Source organism: Bemisia tabaci, chromosome 2 (assembly GCF_918797505.1).
Source record: "Bemisia tabaci chromosome 2, PGI_BMITA_v3".
Classification (NCBI taxonomy): domain Eukaryota; kingdom Metazoa; phylum Arthropoda; class Insecta; order Hemiptera; family Aleyrodidae; genus Bemisia; species Bemisia tabaci.
In genome coordinates this window covers 48465750-48486590 of record NC_092794.1, presented here as the reverse complement: position 1 = coordinate 48486590, position 20841 = coordinate 48465750, and the positions used below count along the sequence as shown (strand labels likewise).

The window sequence follows — 20841 nt, the reverse complement described above, 5'->3', positions numbered from 1 at the left end:
GCTTTCGTGCGTTTTTTCCTACGTTCGCTAACAATTATGCAATAGTTTGCACAGATGACATAGCACACAATAGACACATACAATAATTATTAGAACTTAGGAAAGAATTTAACCTCCCCCACCTACAGTATCAACAGAATTGTCAACGTTGCTCATATAGTTGCATGCAGAATCTGCCTACGAAATTGACCTATGAAATTCACTGAATTTATTCCACGATACTTCTCGGGAAAGTGGGTGGGGGCGATAAGAAAAATGTGTGTGTGTAAGTAAGGGCTCTTGGATCTAGCGTTTTCCCATTTGGCAGTATGAGTCAATGAAGGCTGTCCAAAGGTTGATCTACTTTAGTTATCAGAGAGATGACAATCTTCAAAAATTATATCGAAGGCATTTATAAACCAAACCCTCCATTGAAAAATTCACGGTTTTTTAATGTTCACTTTACTTATACCATTTTAATGGAGGGGCAGCAAATACCACAAAACTTCTTTGAAAAAGTACGTCCTCAGTGAAATGATGCGAGTGTTTTATTACGTACGGCTAATTCTGTGCCGCTTATATCAGAAAAGCCGCCCGTCACATATCGTCAGAAAATGACTTAGGACATTCCTGACATGGGCATCTCTATGCAAAAGTTGTAAAGGTTAGCTAAACAAAATTACGCAAGTAGTGAATGCAAAAATCAAGTTTGAAAGAAGTAAAGTGTATAAAATTAGAATACATTAAATCAGCAGTAACAACAAAATGAAAGGTAGGGCAGAGAGGTTTTTGCTTTTGTGTATTTGATTTTTTTACTTTTTTTTAGCGTTTTACTTTTTTTCAATAGAATTTTTACGATGCTTAATTCAATCCGTTCCTGATAAGATCCGGTGTCGTACAGGTAAAGAATATATTGACTTTAATGTTGAGTTTATTAAATTCAGCCAAGGAGATTGATTTAAAAATAAAAAATGAAATTTTTAACAAAATTTCTACTCAGGATGAGTTATCAAAATAACGAAAAGACATGTAGTCAAGTATAATTAGACGGAAAAAATCAAAACAATCAACTGAAAAACATGAAAAATGAATAGTGGTACCAAAAAACAAAATTGAGAAATCGGGGCTGGATTTTTCAAACCGAATAACACAAAAAGTTAAATCGCGGACAAATGAGATAATTGGCGCCTGAAAATGACGCAAAATTTTAGTCGAGACAGAATCTTGTTGTGCGTTTCAATAATCTACTATATTGTTCTATTATTTCAATGTTGATTTAATGTTCATTTAACGATGTCACATCTTTCTTTTCTATTGAGAATTTAACACTTTTTTTTTCCTTTTTTTTTTGAATTTTCTAAACGATATAAACGATGGTGAGTATAGAATAATTAACTATAAAAGGTCTCAGTGTAGAATAAGTCCCTTTGAAAATTACATGAATGGAAACACCATCAAGGGAGGTTAAGGGTAGAGCACCTAGGGGTTTCTAATGACGCGGATAATCTGCATAAAAAACAACGCGTATAATATGATGATGCATGAAAATATGGTTGGAGACTCTATTTACGGCTTAAGACTTATGAGTTGCAGTTATCAATCAGCAATAAATTCTACTTAGCAGTATGATTAAACCTACAATCAGTACATCTGACTCTTTTTGTGGCAATGCTAAAAGGCAGCAGCTTCATTCATTTAATTATCATCCATTTTTTATTGATCACAGTATGGAGGAAAAAGGAAGCAGATTTAATGCAGTGTATTCAGAATAAAATTCAAATCCAGTATTTGAAAAATCATCAAGGTATCATTTTTCGATCGTGGCAATGATTATGATGAGAAAAACGTTCAATGAGAATTCTCAAGCTACTCTTCATTAAAAGGGCGATGCTTTAAAGTTGCGAGTTTATCTCTAGCATTGAGTCTCAGGGAAGAATAAAACTTCAAACTCCTCTTCCTCGAACTAATCTTGATGTGACTTAATTCCTTTCCGTTGAATTCGGCTGAAAGAATAGTCTGATTCAAACAAACGCCACGCACTACGAGCAAATATCGAGTCCTCGACAGGTTTCGATCAATGTTCATGAAAAGCATTTGAAAGAAATTATAGCCGTGCTTTGATCCAATTCGATAACAACGTCATACCCGGTTTGATTACCTACGTATCGAATTAGACACAAACTTAATAGAACTTCCTCCTATCCTTCGTGTGAGAATAGCGGCAAATTGTGACGTCACGGCTAAGAAAAAATGATTACATGTGATTCGGAAGAGAAGCCTGGAGCGCCTTCATATGTTTCTTTATGCAACATGGACATCCATCACGCACGATTAGTTGCATCTAGGCGTTTTCATCAACCAAGCGCTATATCCGACAGCAGGCATCGACGATGAGACTACAAAACCACGTACCTCGATTCCGCTGTTGCAGAATTAACGCTTTTCTTCTCTTATTCAAGAAGGACTAATAATTTTGTACGAAATTACAGAAGGATACTTCTAATTTTGAAAATCCACGTGTGCAATAATTAAGAAGATTTTTTTTTTTTGCATTTAAAAGAAAGTACCTAAGACGGATAGTTCACAGCTTCAGGAAATGAGATAATAACTAGTCTATATAATTAAATCATCGATACCTGGTACCTATGCTGTGAATTTCCGATAACTACGAAACGATACAATTTTATGGCTGGTTTCTCTAGGCACATGGGAACGTATTTCGATGCAAGTGTACTACATAGCGATCGCAGACAATGGCTCATTTAGCACTTATTCTATATTTTTCAGTTGATTGTTTATAATTATGTTGCGTGTTAAAATTAGCATGGTTAGAATTTAAGAGAGTAGAGCTACCTATTTTATGTTTAACAGAAAAATGTCTCTCTCTTTCGCGGAAGAGTCGTAAAGCAACAGTCCACGGTGCTTCCCAACTCTTTCGCAATGAGCTCAGGTCTCGACACTTTTTCAGTCTCCTAAATAAAACATAAACTTTCCTCGTAGTAAATGAATTATTTTAAAACATAGCTGATCCTATAAAACTCCAGCATTCAGTCGCGTCGCGTGTGTTGAGGTGTGATCTCTCGTAAAAAACTCAAATTTTACAACTTTTTTCTATCTCTCATTTTCCCCCCTTTTTTTCGACTCTAAGAAACATGGCTCTAAGAAAACTTGATTTTCTTCTCTCAAAATTTGGAATGAATGCTGAAGTTTTGGTGACCTCGTGTTACAAAGGCTCCCAGCCGTGGGGCAGTGTGATGTTAAGCGCACGATACAAGGTTATTTCACGATTGACTGGGCGAACCCGCGTCAACTGTGGCTTATTATTGACATTAGTCAAAAGAGACAGTGTGTACAAGAAATTTTATTGTTGTTATGGTTGGATTGTGTCGCTATTTCTAACCTCGAAGTCTTTCTTTTTAACCACATACTCCAAGTCAAACTTTTGGTCCTCCAATTTGCAGATGCGGTCATAGTAGGCCGAAATTACTTTCTTCACTTGTTCTGTTTTTGACCAACAACAAGTTTATTAATACCTAGTCAAAATAACACTTAAAATACGTTGCAAGAGAGGCTCGCCATCGAAATGATCCGATCTTACCGAGCGATTTCTGCATTGTAAAAATAACACTTTTCCGGTGGGAATTTCAACTAATTTAGCAATACTGGTGAAGAAAAAATTAGCGCACACTTGGAAATAAATCCGCTACAAAGATGGATGCAGCGATTCACACGATCAGATATAATCGGGTGTTTCGCTGTTCCAATACTTCAGGGACGGGTAATTTTTTCCGAATATACATATACGATTGGAAATTAGACAGCAGGCTAAACCACCACCAAAAAAAGGTATTAATGGCTAATTGCAAGAGGCACAACATGGATTCCAAAATTACTGAATTCCGGAAATGATTAACTTTCTGATTAAATTACGGCTATTTATATTTATCTCCCACTGTATGATTGCTAAATGCTACCATGAAATAGGAAATAAAGCTATGGAGATTGAGAAAGTCTTTAATAATGGTACAAATCTAAAACTTCCCTAATCTCTTTTTTTAAGTTGCCTTATAATGATTTCATTTTTTATTGATTTTGACGGTTGGTTGTAAAAAATTGTCTTAACCTTTCTTGTATACAATTACTGAGTATGTGATCAAATTATTAATGAAGAGAGTCTCTGAATGTGCTTACCTTCATTTGCATTATCTAAATCTTTTGGGCTACCACACCTTTCTTCAATAATCCTCCTCCTTTCAGCTGCTTTCCTTTCTTGTTCTTTCTTTAATTCTTCGGCGGCCTTTTTCCTCAAAAGCAACTGAAAAATTGAAATGCGTCGTTGATAATGAACAGACAATATGAAATTCAAGCGAACATATTCAGTAGAAAGCTATTCGGATAATCTAACAGACTTTCTTGTGTTTTTTGTTTCAGTGCAAGGGCAAGGTTGTGGCAAGTGCTTGATAAAACTGATAAAAGCTCTGTGACACTTTCATCACTTTTTCTGTTGAAATGTAATTTTCAACTCCTAATTCGTCTTTCTTGTCAAAAAAAGAAACTTCAATTGATTGGCGCTATTGATATTGGCCAAAATTATGGTTTTTAAAACAAATGTGATCCCTAATAAAAATTGGCAGTAGAATCTGTGTTCCAAAATACGATAGACCTACGGCTGGCTGTAAGATTTCCAATACCTTCTATAGCCGGCTACACAATTTCTTATAGCCTTCTATAGCTGATGGCGACTAAGCAACTCACAGCCAGGCGATAAAGTGTATGCTAAACGTCACTAATTATGTATGCTAGGACTAAGTGAGTTTTTGGACCACTGCTCTCTTTTTGGGCGGTAGATTCATTTTGCGAGGAAAGCTCCGTACTTTTGATGGATGCCTGCCATTCTTAATATATTAGAGCGCCTTCAGTTTCGTATGATATTGTGCAATACCTCTGGTGTGAAATAGTTGCTTCAAGCGCCGTGGCACGCCGCGGCGCGGCAGGCGAGCAGCCAGCGCAAAACGCGCGTTGGCGCCTACAAACCTAACAGGGATACTTCACGCGTTGCGCAATGCGTGAAGTATCCCTGTTAGGTTTGTAGGCGCCAGTGCGTCGCCGCTCCGCTTTGTGTTAGGCTCTAATATTTAATCTGGCGGAGTCAGCGTTATTCAACTCTTGATTTTGAAATGTTTGCACACCTTGTATGGATTGTTCTCGTTTTAATTGATGAAAAAAATATGTATTAAAGGAAAATATAACGTGTGTTTTGTAATTATTAAGGTGGTTCCGTATCAAACTCAATGATTTCCAAAGCACACGAATTTCTACACAATTTCTTATATATAAATTGAGGTATGAAGTAATAAATTACAAACCATTATGTTGCCATTTCTTATATCCTTTTATAATCGATGGCGAAAAAGCAACAGCCAGGCGATAAAGTGTAAGGCCCGGCTATAGGAACTATAGCCCGGCTGCATAATTTTTTTTCGCTTCGTATAGCCCGGTCGTATGATTTTCTCCGGATTCTACAGCCAGCTGTATGCTTTTCTGTAGCCTTCTTTAGCCGGCTATGAGAATAATTGAAAAGCAACAATTTCCGCTCTTTCTATCATTCGACATTTTTAAATTTGGATATTTTTAATTGGAATTATGATCTCTAAAAGTCCTGTTTTTTTATTTCTTTAAAAATAAGGTAAAGGAGCAACTTACCCTCAATTTCTTCTTTCTGTCTGGGGTCATGAAACCTTTCTTTGCCTTTTTGGCCTTGGATGCTTCTTCCATCCGCTTCCGGACCTCCGCCCTCTTCCGGTCGATTTCGGCCTGTTTGGCCTTCTTTGCCTGAAAGAAGAGTGATACATTTTTACTTCCATTACTTACTTACCGTCTGAATTGAACGATTTCTTCATGGCATTTTTTTTTTGGAATACTTTGTACGCAATAAAAAAAGCAACAAAAAAAATAAGAAAAATAGGAGATTCGCATCTGAAGATCCATCTTATAAATATTTGTTGTTATAGGTAAAATTTATGGCACGTGAAAATTCAAAAAAAAGTTGACGTCATATTTATTTTCATTACAACGCACTGTTCTGGATCAACATATTGACTAAACATATATCTGGTTTGATGATTGTTGATTTCGAATTTTTTTTTGTAGCCATCATTTTATGCACGTATTTTAACTTAGGAACAAGTTGAGGCAATTTTGAACTCCTAACTCTAGCCCCTAACATAAATACTAGATATCTATTTCCTTCAGTTTTGGTGCGGAAAAGTTTGATGAACGCTTTACATTGTGAAAGGCTTGCTCTAAAATATCGTCCTGACCAGGGCCGGATTTACCTGCTTGCCGCCCATGGGCCGCCTGTATTTTGCCGCCCCCTTCTCAATCGTTTTTAAAGATCCAAAAAAACCATCAAGTGATCGTGCCGGAGGGGGAGGAGTGCATAAGACGTGTTTACCTACTCGCGCTGGATACATTTTTTGCGAAAGCCCTGTCAACACTACTGGCAAAATTTCACGGAACTTGACGCGAAAGTCAAGCTCCGTAAACCTATCTCTGTGTGGACAAGATCCTTCTTTTTAAGAAATGAACCAAAGAATTATGAAAGAACGAACATAAAATGTGGTTTAACAATTTTAACTTCCGCCGCTGCGCCGCGCTGATCACATTGTGTCTGGCGCAATGCGTGAAGTATTCCTACAGTCTTGTAGGCGCTATGCGTGTCACGCCAACGGCTCCTGACCGCACTGTGTTTGGCGCAATGCGTGAAGTATTCATGCAGTCTTGTAGGCGCTAATATTTGTTACATGCCGACCGCCGCGGCGAGGGCTTGTCCTTTTCATCTCAAGTCCTCGTCAGCATTCCTCTCTGCGCTGAGCTCCAGGCCCAATTGCGTGTTTAGTTCCTATCTTAACTCGACTAATTAAAGATGCTGTCTCTTGTAACACCGAAAAACGACAAAATTAGAAATTACTATACTTTCAGGAAAGAGAGATTTTGTCCCCTTTTCTCATTGATAATTTTTTTTTTTTCTGAATCCGATTTTTTTATACTTGCATTTAAGAAAATTGCAAAATTTGCCGCCATGGGCCGCGGCCCATGTGGCCATTGTGGCCACACCCTTCATCCGGCCCTGGTCCTGACTTCTGAGCTGAGCTTATTCAGAGATGAAGAATCGCTCTCTGGCACTCTTACTGGGCAAACAGATAAACAATCCAGTTAAAAAAAAAAAAAAAAAAAAAAAAAAAAAAAAAAAAAAAAATCTTTTGCAGTATGTAAAATTTTTCGAAAGTTCTTTATGTATTTCAAAATACACGCTGATTCTAGATAGATAAACTTCAATCTCCTTGACGAACGCCAATTTTCATATTCTCAATAAAGGCTCTTCGACTTGGGTATTCGAGAGTCTGATAGTTTGAAACTTCAGACTGATTAAACACTGGATTCTGCTGCCTCTCCTTGCGAAAACTAAACGTGACTCATTACCTCATTTCTTGTGGGTTAGAATTTAGGAATATGATACCGTTGATCCATTCCTTTATACCCGAAAAGTCTTCTCATGAACTACATTACCTCTTCGATGCGTTTCCTCTGAAAAAGAAAACAAAACAGAATGCATTAATTTTGGGTTTGAAAGTAGGTAATTTATGTTCTCAAAATGGATTAAAATTAATTTATCTTCATAATTCACGATTTAAAGATATCCAAGGAAAGGTGCATACAGAGAAGGGCGTTTATAGAGTGAAAACTGTAAGATCTTAACTCGGGGCATTAGAGAGAATTTAAAACTTCTGCGCAATACAGCTTTTCGAACCCTTAATATGTATGCGTATATAAATGACCGGAAAAATCCTGGTTTTACGACGCGATCAAAATTGCGCGATTAACTTTAAATAAAATTAGTAAAGTTTCATGCATTTGCAGCACTGGCTACATTGCCATCCGCCATTCTTAATTTTGAAGTTTTTGTAATTCAATTCTAGCGATCATTATTGTTATACTCTATTTACTGATATCACAATGGTGTACCTAACTGCGCGCGGGCAGTTCCTCGATCGATTAAAAAGGGAACGTCCTCCTATTTAAGTGGAAAAATTAACAGACATAAAACTCAAATAAAATAGACAAACACGGACTTGACTCAGAATATTCAAGGGGAAACATATATTTAAACGTTTTACACAGGACAGATATCATTTACGACCACATTTCTTATTACTGTTGGAGTTCCTTTCGAACTCCGTAAGTGAAGGACCGACGATTACAACAAACATAACATAAAATAAAATTTGGGGTAGGTACAAATATTTTCAGAGTTGCAAAGAGAGTCCTAGATTTAACCAACGGGATTTCAGGCAGTGATTCTTCAGGTGAAAATTTCTTCAGGACTTTCGATCATATGGGGGGGGGGGGGGTATAATTTTCACCGAAAAAATAGCTCTGTCAAATCCCGTCGGTTGAACCTAGGACACCCTGCAGAGCTTGACAGATGGGACACTGTTACTAGCTTTAATATCGAAGGTGACCAATGGCATGCCTAATATTTTTTTCTAAATGGGATTTTTGAGAGTGATTTGCAACTAGGCACAGGATAATAACTTCTGCATGCTCTTAAAATAGAGTCAATTATAGGAAAACTGTAGAGGCTAATCGATGGCCAAATTTCTATATCACGTATCTCCATTGCGAAATTTTAAAAATCCCGCTCCTATTTTATTTTTTCGAGAGAAAAATAGCCAACATCATAACTTGAAATTCCTACAGAATATTCTGCTGACAAAAGAAAAAATCTTCCAAATTTTCAAAAAATCGCATCGACTTGTTTTCCAAAGAAAAAATAGAGTATGATGGGAAGTTTGCGACGTAGCAAACAGAGATACGACCAACCTCGGGCCACCATAATGTTTTTCAGTATTGACCGATACGATAGAGACTAAATGTAAGAGATCATTGATGCCAATGGTCACAAAGGTATATATGTAAATGGCTTAAGAGTAACATATATTTGAAGGAAAAGTGACACAGAAAATAACGTAAAGTTTGTTAGTAGTGACACTGACACTCGCAACAATGCAAACAAAAACATTCAAAGAATCATTGAGTATTAATGCACAGAAACACACAACGTTTGGACACTTTGTTTTATGTTTTGAGGGCGGGGATAAGTTGCCATCACATTGCTAAACCTGCATAAGTTCAAAGTTTTCTCATGAAGGTTAACATCAATATGTGTCAAAGTTGAAGTATGCTTTCACAGAATGTGGCATCTGGCAAAAAATAATTTTAATTTTTTTTTGTTTGTTTGTAAGAGCCAGAGGCCGGCTACACCTTGCAGGTAGGTACATAACACCCGCGCCCATAGATGCAATAAATGGAATGCATTTTTTTGTTGAAGTGGAATTTCAACGATTTTTTAGGGGCTAAACCCGGAATAATTATTAGAGGATTCATTAAGAAACCTCGAAATTTGAGTAATGCGTTTTTCTCTTCGAACTTGTAACATAAAGATTTTACTGGTTCTACGAATCTTTCGCAAAAGATTTAAAAGTTTCCTTACAGAAAGTTTGATGAAATTTTGCACCTCTGCCCCCCTCCTTTCAAAACATGAATGTTTTAATTTTTTCTCAAATGGTATTTTTCCCTTCTTTCCATAAATAGGCATAAAAGGGGATCTTTCCCCACTGATGTATGTCAAATAATGTATTAAATTGTTCTCCCCCCCCCCCCCGGTCGCCACTGGGAAATTTTACCATCAGCCTCCCTTCCCAAGAAGATGCATACTTAGTGAAAGGGGGAGGGGGCGGAAAGATCCTAAATCGGGCCCTGTTTGCGTCCTCTAATTCAATTTAGATATTTTAAAGGAGATGAAGAAGTTCGGATTTTACTGTTGGGGACCTGCAATGTGACAGCAACATACATTGGGAGATATGTTTTCACAGACGATTGGAACGAACAATTTTCTGGGTGACAATTATCCCACAATAGGACATAGGTACGCTGCGGTAACGACACAGAATGCCGAAAGTAAAAATATCTTACTCATTTTAAGATCGTCCAAGTCAAGGGCTTCCACCGTTGACATCGATATCTAAATGCTGGAATTGTCTTGCAAATGATGAAAAGCGTTAATAGGTGTCGGTGTATTGAGACCGAGTGCTCAATGGTGCACCCAATTTTTTCCAGTCGTTCTGAATTTTCTCCAAAACCAGGAGTTACTAATTAAATTTTTTATTTTTTCAATTTTTTGATGTTTTTTTTCCCCCTTTCTTTTCATTTTTCTAAATTAAACCGCGATGATGCATGAAAAGTATGTTTGCCGTCGTATAGATCGACATTCATGATTTGTTTTTTCTCTCGTTTCCTTTCTCCCGTGCTTTCAGCATTTTGTAGAGAACTATTATGTGTAAAATTACGTGTATGATTCGTAAATGATTTTGTGAAATTGAGAACGACTGGAAAAGTGGAGAATGGAATCCATCAAGATTGGTGCTATAAAAATGGTGTCATTAAATCAGTCGAAAGAAAGAAACAGTGTCTGAATCTTTCGTTTATGTACAAAACTGTGCTACACAATAATACCAACTGCCTAAGTATCTACGAGTTTGCTAACACTATGATGTTTTAGTAACGAATTTTGGCCTTTTGAGTTTAATCCAAAAGGTAGTGTGATAAAAAACAAGCCATGTTTGAGAGGTTTGCCAAAGACAAATTTCGGAACCGAAAGCTATCAGTATTAAGAGTGTCGACTTATTCATTTGTTGGCTGTGTATTGACCATTATTCATGCAAAAAATACCACCCATAGGAATAGTGACTACTAAATATTCTTTTAAAAACTTGTAAATTCATGAGAGACACTCATGAAAAAATTGTTAAAAACATTTTAAGTGTCGAAACACCACATCAGATCTTTTAGGGTTTTTTTTTTTTTAAATTCCTCTTCCCACTTCAATTTTACCTCTTGTTAACTTTACTACAAAAGGGTTTCCTAATCTTAATGTGATAATAACAAGAGTAAAATATGCCACAATTTTTTCCAGGCATTCATCCTATTCTATCAATAAGAGAAAGAAATATGTGAATCTAGTGGGAAGCCGTTATTTCCGGCTCATTTTAGAAACAACGTATGTGGATGAGCACGAAATAGTATGCGCGCTGTGTAATGAATCCCTTCTCAAAGTGTAGTGATGTCCTGAGTGTGAATCATGAATGTATCGCTAAAATTCAGGCATCAGGCTAATCGAGCTTTTTTTCGATAGCATGCGGATGCATATTCAAGACTGTCTGTGATTATTAAATCATGCTTTATCATCAGCAATTAAAGGGGCAGTATTCGATGTCTCCCTTATTAGAATGACGCTACATCCATACTGTTAAATCACAGCTCTCAGAGACGAGAGTAACCCCTGGCGAGACGAAAGAGCGGGCATCTCACAAGATTTAAAACTTGATTGTATCTGAAAAGTGTGGGCGATAAAGATGTTCCTCTTATTTACACGATTTGAATTTTCGGTTTTAATTTTATTTTATTTCTCGGATTTTCGCCTGAGCAAAGAACTAGAAAACACGCAAACAACACGAAAAGCAACACAAGCATCATCAACATACCTCATTATTAAGAAATAATTATTTCATGTCTGTGAGAAACGGGAAAACGAAGAGCGATATCGATTTTCAAGTCCAGGTCGAGAGTGAATATGAAAACAAAATTGGAAACAGAAAAAAAGAAAAGAAAAAACATTAGTTCAGATGTAATTTTAAAGGCTTCAGTGCCTCACTTTTCCCTCATTGTGGCACAGTTTCATGGAATAAAGAGGAAAAATTAGCACTTAGTTTATTCTTTTGGACATCTGTAAAATTTCCATCGGGGTCGCAAAACTAGATTCTTTGACCCAGTCCTATATAAATATCTGCACTGATTTTGTCCACATGAACTGGATGGATCTAACGTAAATCGGTGTAAATATGGTAGGCGTCTGCACTGCGACTACGCGACGCTATGTACACTATACCGATAAAATAGCCGTGCAAAGCAAAAACGCCTTCAATTCTGCGAAATACTACACGCATCGTCGCGGTGTTAGTTTAGTTGCTCAGTAAAATGAAACCTAACCGATGTACGTTTCCTGATTTTCTCTGATTTTTTTTTTTTTTTTTTTTTTTGAACAGAGAACAACTAAGCAACACTGTGACTAGAAATTGTATGGATGTATTCTTCATAATCTGGGTAAATTCGCAGAAAGTTCAAAGACTTTGCCTACTTTCGTCCCCTGTTAAAAAAATTAACTGCAAACAGCATCATGTCTGAACCGAGAAAAAATGGTTTCGCATACCCTCGCAGGACTCAATGGTACAAACAAATTTTAACGCAAAAAATTTTAGCAAATTTTAAAATATTTTTCACTGACTTTGAATTTCTAATTGGAGAAAATTTATGACTTGCTACATTCAGAACTACTGCAACTTATATTTTTATTTATTTTTTTCTTCTTTTTAAATCCAAAATGCGACTTAGTACGTTTCTATTCAACTGCTAGCCCAATCAAGGCTCGAATTTGCGAAGCAATTATTTTAACTCTCAAGTCGTCATATTCCTCAGCACTTTTTTGAAGGCAAAATGATAGTATCGCAAGCAAAGCGGAACTTTCTCGTCACTCATGCAGAGCTCATTTTCTTTTCTTTTTTAGGCGTAGCTGAGCGGAAATATTTGTCTGAAAATAAAAGTTGAAAGTAGGTTCATAATAGAAATTGATGATAATTAAAAGTTGATGTGAGGCACATTTTCGTGCGAACACGGTCATGAAGTCGTTCGATGAAATGTTGTATCGAAGAACTTATGTTTGGAAAAGTTTGATTGAGCACAATTAAAACGATGATTTTTGCAAAGTGAAAGAATAAAAAGTAGATGTGGGAGAAGAGGGCAAGAGAAGAGATGAGAGGAAGAAGGAATGAAAAAATGAAGCGAAGAAGATGGGAGCAGGAAGAGGAAAAAGGAAGAACAAGGGAAGGAGGAGGAGAGGAAGAGTCATCATAAGGGCCATCGGTGATTCCAATCAAGGTCACTGACGAAACCGATAAGGTCACTCATGAAATCAGTGCCCTCGAAGGCCGTTGGTGAGGTCATTGCTTCGATCTCGACGGGGTAATCACCGATGGCGGACTAGCGCCAAATTTCCTAAGGAGCAGGCCCCTTAAAAAGAAACATGGAGGTGGCAGGGGCTGATAAAATGGAATAGGGGAGGTTTTAAACAGGCCCTAGGTTCTGTGAGATATCTCAAGAAGTGCTGGATGAGGCGCAAAAAATCTTCCAAAAGGGACCTCTGTAAGGGGTCATAATATCCCAAATTTAGGGAGCAATCGAGAAGCCATTTCAAGAAAAGGCGTGAAACAAGATCATGATGATATCGAATCTCTGGATAAAACTGCCGTGCTAAAGAAAAGCGCCGTAAGAGCATTTAGCCGTTGCCATATTTATTTCAATAAAAAACTTTACCGGGAAAACTTAATTTTTCTCGCAATTTTGTTCGCAATTTCATTTAGAACATCTGAAAATTTCAAGGAATAATATTCATAGCTTTCTTCAAAGATACATATTTTATTCGGGATAATTTGGTAACTCTCAAATGTTCATACGGCGTTTTTTTCGTGGGATTTCTTCTGCGTTAGCACGGCGGAAAAAATCCTAGGATAAAGAAAGAATACAAGTACTTTTCAAAGTTTCCTCCTCAAACTTTCAAGCACACCGAGCGTATCGAAAATTTTGCAAAATTAACTCATGACAGGGTAACCAGAGTTAATCGTTTACATTGGGACAAGGGATCAGATCCACAGGTTCTTAGTTCAATTACAACAACGTTAGAAAGTCTTAGTCGGCAATTTATCTATTTCGCAGTCTGAGCAGCAATCGCAGGCAATTTACAAAATAACTCTCAATTGCAATAATTTGCATACCCATAGCAAAGGTGTTATTTTTAGAGAACTTCAAAAGCACGATCTTGGCAAGCCAAGATTGAGGGCGCTCCATAGAGCGCCTTCAATTCCCGTGATACTTTGCGCTTTGCCAGGCAGTTAGTTTAGATGCCTATCCGAACAAAACCTAGCTAAGGTCATTGATTCCATAACAGGCAATCGCGAGTTCGCTAGCTGGTACCATGCATTCATCAAAAGGAGAAAAACGTGCATCCGATTTTGAAAAGTAATAATTTGTACTTCCTTTATAGTTTTCTTGCTCCGAATTTTTACATTTCTTCATTAATTACAAATAGATTGCACTTTGCCGGCAATTTCTAATTTCCTGCGTTTTTTTTCTACACTCAAGGGATGTTGAAAATTCTCTCTTAGAATTGGACCCTGCTATAACAATAGTCAGGCCAACTACACCAAATGTTACCTAATTTCATCTTGTATTTTGTTTTTTCACTCAAAATCCGTACGTGCAACATTCAGCCTCGAGATTTAGTGCGTGCGTTTATTATACTCTTAAACGAATTTTGAACAATTTGACCGCTTTGAGTAACTTATAATAAAAAAAAATGTCAAGTATTGGGGAAAATTAGGCAACGTTAAATGTGATTAATGTTGAATCTCGTTAAATTTGTTTCATTCATCATAACTTTGTTTGTGACTTGATGAAAATAATCTTGAAATTCTCGATACAAACTGTAAATATAGAGATTTTTTCCAGGACATATCTACTCGTATTTTAAGTGTACTTAACACAAGTAAGCGCAGTTTTCCGAAAGTCATCATATCCAACTAAAGAATATTAAGCTGTTACCTTTGTTTCGTATGCAAGTTATTTTTATCGGTGGGAGGAAAAGATGCGGAAATATAGTCAAAGATCACTCACCTTACCTCGTCGTCAGCCATGGTGGTTCTGTGTCACTGGATCTGAAATGAACGAAAAGCGGAAATTAATGGAACTCTCCCGATCTGAAGTAGATACAACAGGCAATACAATACAATACATTACAATTAAATAGTGCGATTTAATTATTTTTCAAGTCTATCGATGTGTGAAATCGGACACCCTTGTTGACGGCAAAATTCCCGAACCATCTCGGTTGGGGAGTTTCAAAATTTCTGCTCCATCCCACTTCATTTTTTCTTGAAGAACATATAAACATCGAACCTTGAAGTTCCACAGAATATTCGTCACGCAGAGATGAAAAATCACGGAGGTTTTAAAGAATTGGCTTTGAGTGGTTTTTTTTTCAAAAAATAAAGTATGACAAGAAGTCTACAACGTCGCAAACCGATATACGTGGTTTGGGAGTTTTAGCGTCGATAAGCACCCTTCCAAGGAAAAAAAAACCTCTGTCACAAATACTTGAAATTAACCCATGAATTCACGAGAACGTAGATAAATAGGTACTCAATGAAATTTTAAGGCAAGAAACACCCAATAAATCGAACCAACCCGAAGCCTCAGCGATTTAAAGTGTCAAAACAACGTAATTTCGAGGAAAAGCAATCTGAAATTCTGATCGTCAATTTTCAAAATTGCCGGATCATCGCGAAATTTTGGGCCCTCTTTTGACTCAAAATTGAACCAACCGATCGAAATTTATCCGCCAGAGAAATCCCTATCGAGCTTCAAGCTCGGTAACGCGTTTTTGTCTTAAATGTCAAATCGCCATTGCCTAAATTCAAACCAATTCCTGAATCATGCAACAGCCGCCCCTAGTTTTAGGCCGTAATAGACAGGATCACTAGCGTTACGGTATGAGAGTCCATTTCTATGTTCAGCCAATCTCTCGATGCACAGATAGGAACCAAGTGTACATTCGCAATGTTGCCAAGTTTCTTTGAGGACCTCAAAGATGGAATCACGGCAACCCTGAAGATGCATTTGCCCCCTATGGAGGGGTATCGTACTCTTACCGTAACGTAAGCGATCCTCGCCAATGCGGCCTCAACTTTGAAAGTTTTTTTTTCATCTAAGGATTATTTTCGAGGAAAAAATATTGCACCGTCGCGTTTCTCACAAAATCTTGAATTCAATTTGAAAAAAGCTTAAATCGCAAATCCATATGGCATTGGAGAGCTTAATCGAAAAACTTGTTAACTCAAATTGGATTGCATTTTGCAAAAAGGAACCAAGATCATTGCAATTTTGCTAAGATTGCGCAACTTCTTTTGCCATGGAAGAAAAACCTGACCATCTATAAAAAGTTTCTATTTTACACCCGAAAAAATGTAAATTTAAGACAACAATCATCATGTGAATTTCATATTTTTGCATGATTTTAGTGCTTTTATCGCAAAGAATGAAGCTACACAATCTTAGCAACACTGCAATGCTCTTGGTTCCTTTTTGCAAAATGCAATCAAATTAACATTTGCCTAGATTAAAAAAATCATTAAATTGGTGAACATTTTTTGAACCTCAAAAAAAATTAATTTAAAAAAAAAATTCTTCAGATCAAATATGAGTTTTTCTTACATAAAAAAAAAAAAAAACGCTTGTAAACTACTTTTTTCAGTGTAAAATTCTGCAACGCTGGGGCATGCCGAGGAAATGTGGGAAGGGAGGGGGTGGTTGTTGTTTTTGAAAATGTAGGACGGGAGGTGCGTCGAGCGGCGACCGGAACGTACTGATGACGTAGCCCGCTGAAAATAGCCGGCGACCGCCGTTCTTATCCTTCGAGTCCGGGGCTGCGCGCGCCAAGAAAGGAGTCTCGATCTAATTATAACGTCAGTCATGTTCGGCGAGCCGAACTCAATGCGCCGCTCGTGAAAAACTTCACACTCGCCCCTTCAAAAAAATTATCTCGCGGATCTGAGATGATGCAAATCTTACCGAAAAAAAAGAAAAAAAAATTCCTCGTCGAATGGGAAATTTTGATCCTCTTTCGTGATCAGATTGGCTAGTTGATTGGAAAAGACTAGGTACAGCTGTTTTTCCTACGAGAATGGGTCACTTGAACTAGTCATTTAAACCTTGGCACCTGGTCTCTTCGAGAATCGATACATTGCCATAGGTTGGGGAAAAACAATGTTGCCAATTTACAAAAAATATATAAAAAAATTAAAAAATAAAAAATTAAGTAAAACAAATTAAATTTGATTAAATTATTTGAAATGAATTATTTTTTTACAAAAAATCTTTCCAATTCACTGAACCCGCTGCTGAGGGAGAAAGCCCTTTTGATCGTGAGGTGTGAATCCCCTACAAGTTTATTTCACCCCCAAAATAGTCCAAACTACACACTCCATTAACTTGCATATTTGAATGGGATGTGCATGAATTAAAAGTGCTCAGTAATGAAATTAACTCATCGGTTTTTAATATTGGATCGTATTTATACATTTTTATATGGAATTTTGCGAGAAACATATCGGTGCCATTTTTTCCAGCTATAATAATGAACTAATCAACTCGTGCAGAGAACTTATATTTGAAATCATTAAAATCGGACGGCCAAAATGGCATTAAGTAATGTGTCAGTTACTCTACTTTAAGAATCGTCTCTTATTAATTGATTTCAGGTTTAGATCAGGAAAAAATAATAAAATTAGTCCAAACAAAAAGTAGTTTCCGCATCCAATATTGCAACGATGACGTCATGACCGTGTTTTTCGAAGGGCGATGTACCGCTGTCAATATTAGACGTAGATACGAGGCGTTCGAATGGATCGTGTTACTTGTTGCCTACCTTCAAGCCTGAACCATGAAAACGCAATTTTGTGACCAGCGCAACTGACTCTACATCGAATGCCGAAAATTTTCAGCTGGTTTAATTTTTTGCCTTTTCCTAGAATTTTTTCCCCTCAGAGTTGACACTTTTTGAAATAAGCTATATAGTCAATCGAAAAATCCGCATGCGGAATCGATCAAAGGTTCCTGGCTTCGCGTGCTACTCTTTTCCTGTCTAAGTGCGCCACTCATTTATACTTTGACGACTGGACATTCAATACTTAAACGGGGTAATTGCTATCGTATGAGGCTGAGGCAGCAGCGTGTTAGGTTTGGCAACACCTCGTTTCACCAGTTTGGAAATATGTATAACTATCGATATATATCGAGAATAGAATCGATTATTATGAACAGCATAAATTAAGGTAGGGGGTTAAAAATGGGCATGAATTTTGAGGGAAAATACAATTTTTGGGGAAAATTTGCCCAGAGAACCGAATGAAAGGAGACTCCGTCTAATATCGAGCGACTCATATGAGCTAGTCTTGATTTGATTTGGGACGTTGTTGTCAAATGAGGCTGATTGTTCAGCGCATCCCAATTAAAGCCCAAGTAAAATATCCAAATTTTATCGCACAATGTAGCAACCTTGCTTTACGAGGGGAGGGGAAGGGGGAGGGTTAAAAACGGGGGGAAATAAACGTCAAGGAGAAGATTAACGCCTAAACTGCCGTACCAAGGAAAAACACGGTGCAGATGCTTATATTAAATTTCTATGCACTTAAGTATTGGATTTCGCCAAAAATATGCTAAATTAGGTGACGATGTATCAATACACATAAAAGAGTTTTCTCAAGAAAAATGAATACTAAAACGAAATATTCTTATTTCTGGATCCAAGCTGTCTTTTTTTGAAAGGCTGGCTTGCAAGAAAAAAAATCCTCTCATGAAAGATTATTGATCATGGACTTGTAATTAATATCGACAGTGAAACACGAAAATGTGGGATTTGCAGTGCTTCAAAATCTTCACTCCTGTCTTGTTTTTTACAAGAAGTCCGAACCGACTACATAGCTTGAAATTCTCTCAGAATATTCTTAACGCAAAGAAGATTATAGCTAAATTTTTCGAAAAATGACATTTGGTAGTTTTCCATGTAAAAAATAAAGTATGACAGAAGTCTGCAACGTCGCAAATCGAGATACGCCTTTCTACAGTATCACCATCGGTAGTTAACGCTAACGCCACACAATACCCGAAAAACTAATCGCCCGTGACTTAATTCTTGGTTTCGGGCAAAAGCTTTAAAGTGTGAGAAATTAAATGCACCAGTGTGCTAAATTAAAATTTTTCATGCTAATTTTAATTTCCAAGTATCATTTTAATGTTGAACTATCGATCAATAGTTTCCTTCAGTTTTATTACTCGGTCAACACCGGAGGCAATGAGCAAGGGGCGGAGGGGGGAGGGGTGCATTTGGAATTTAAAATTTTTGAGGTCAAGATCATCCACAAGTATAAGGATTTTCATCGCTCTTCAAAGGTCATTTCGAGGATTCCCAAATATTTTCCGGAGAGCAAGGTGCCTTCCTAAAATGACAAAACTGGTCATTTTAATCTGGGTTGTGTCTGAAACAGTGATGACCTTTTTCGGAAATTGCACCGTCAGCAAGGGCGACAAATTTTCACTGAGGAGGAGGAAAACTAGGAAGGGAACCGCAAATTTTAAGTTTTATCGGGAAATACTACTATTTTGCAAATCATGATTAGAGATATAATTCCTAATGACGAGTGGATATCGATTTGAAACTCAGGAATTAACTCTCTATGAGACTAAAAAATGACGGTAATGGAGTATATTTTCGGCCGTTGTGACTAGGTATTAGACAGCGAAATTAGAGCCGACAGAACCATTCACAGCAGATGCTCGAAACTTTACATCATTATACTAATATTTATTTCTGCTGTTACTTTCAGCCTTTTTTTAAAACAACTAGATTTCAAAGAGGTTATTCTTGGAGAAAAACGCGAATTTAATGGTATGAACAATATTGTCGAAAGAAGTTATGTAGTATTGCTCAAAGCGTTGAATGACGATCACATTCACAGATGAACTGGATTTGCGTGGAAATAAACTTAGAAAAACTGAGAAATTTCGAAATCCTGGAAGCAGGAAACATAGACGTTACGAGTTCCAATAAATGAAAAAAAAAAAAACCAACAAAACTTCACTTTCACCGCAGAACCAAACCCTGTACCTCAAGTCAGAACAGCGAGCACAAAATCGAAATTACTCCGTAAAGAGGGCACCGATTTCACACAGGCACTGTAAGAAAATGAGTCTTATAAGTGGAAAAATTAAGGCAGAAAATAATTTTAGTGAAACTGTGAAGTTTCTAACCTGAAAAAATAAAGAGGGATGACGTGTGAACCACTGACTAACTATCCCAAACGAACATTGAGAACTGACTACAAAAATAGCCCACTGCGCGAGTTGGCTCGCTCTGATACTCAAAACGGAACACTATTGGTCGAAATCCGAGCCAATGGTTCTGACTTCATGGAGTCTAAGCAAATAATCAACTCGCTCTTTAGTTTTCCAATGGGCCTTCGTAAGCCTGGAAAGAAGGTTAAAATTTTGATTAATTTCAAGGACCATGCAACTTGAAATTGAATTAAAAATTTTGGAGAGTGAGGGAGGGGCTGGATTCATTGGTGATTTGGCTTTCAATATATAATTGACGTGCTCAGAGCCAAAATACTGTAAGTGTATCGGACATGGTTGCCTGATTTTAATAAGAATTCTAGTTTAAAAAATCGCCTGCAGCAACAGCGGATGAAAAAATAAAGAAAATGAAATAAAAGACCGGTAAATTTCAAAGAGGAAACTCCTAAAAAAGTATCATGACTTCTGAGTTCATTAACCTGTTTTGCTCTTCTTTACGTAAAAATGACACTTTGCACGTACTCGTGCAAGTTTTTTATGACTTTATTCTTCGTAAGTTTCAACACAAATACATTCATTTTACACGCAATTTTAGTTCAATTTTTGGATATTCCTTTCAGTTAACGCAGCCCTGTGTCCTCTCCATCCCTCGGTAACGCAGGCTTTAACCCCCTCTCTCCCCCTAGGGCGTTACATATTTAATGAACGGTTTTAAAACACGCTGCGGAAATCGATGTGAAGAGTTGAAGACGAGACGTGGGGCATCGAAAACACAACGCCTGC

The 20841-nt window shown here is 37.2% G+C and overlaps 1 protein-coding gene across 14 annotated transcripts in view; it reads right to left on the bottom strand.

Annotated features, from left to right (window-relative positions):
- wupA (troponin wings up A) overlaps positions 1-20136 on the bottom strand; it is a 62688-nt gene extending 42552 nt beyond the window's left edge. For 7 of the 14 annotated variants that reach the window (XR_011899388.1, XM_072297487.1, XM_072297486.1 and 4 more), the window contains exons 1-4: positions 20014-20136; positions 14829-14864; positions 5683-5811; positions 4171-4294 (exon numbers count right to left, since the gene is read on the bottom strand). Coding sequence is in view for 13 of the 14 variants with exons in the window: in XM_072297487.1 (XP_072153588.1) it covers positions 4171-4294; positions 5683-5811; positions 14829-14843 (268 nt within the window). In the remaining variant the exon portion in view is untranslated. Of the gene's footprint in view, positions 1-3379; positions 3481-4170; positions 4295-5682; positions 5812-7548; positions 7567-14828; positions 14865-19870; positions 19965-20013 lie in introns of those variants that run through there. The other 7 variants (XM_019061622.2, XM_072297483.1, XM_019061621.2 and 4 more) reach the window with 6 other exon arrangements.
- Between the last annotated feature and the right edge of the window lie 705 nt (positions 20137-20841).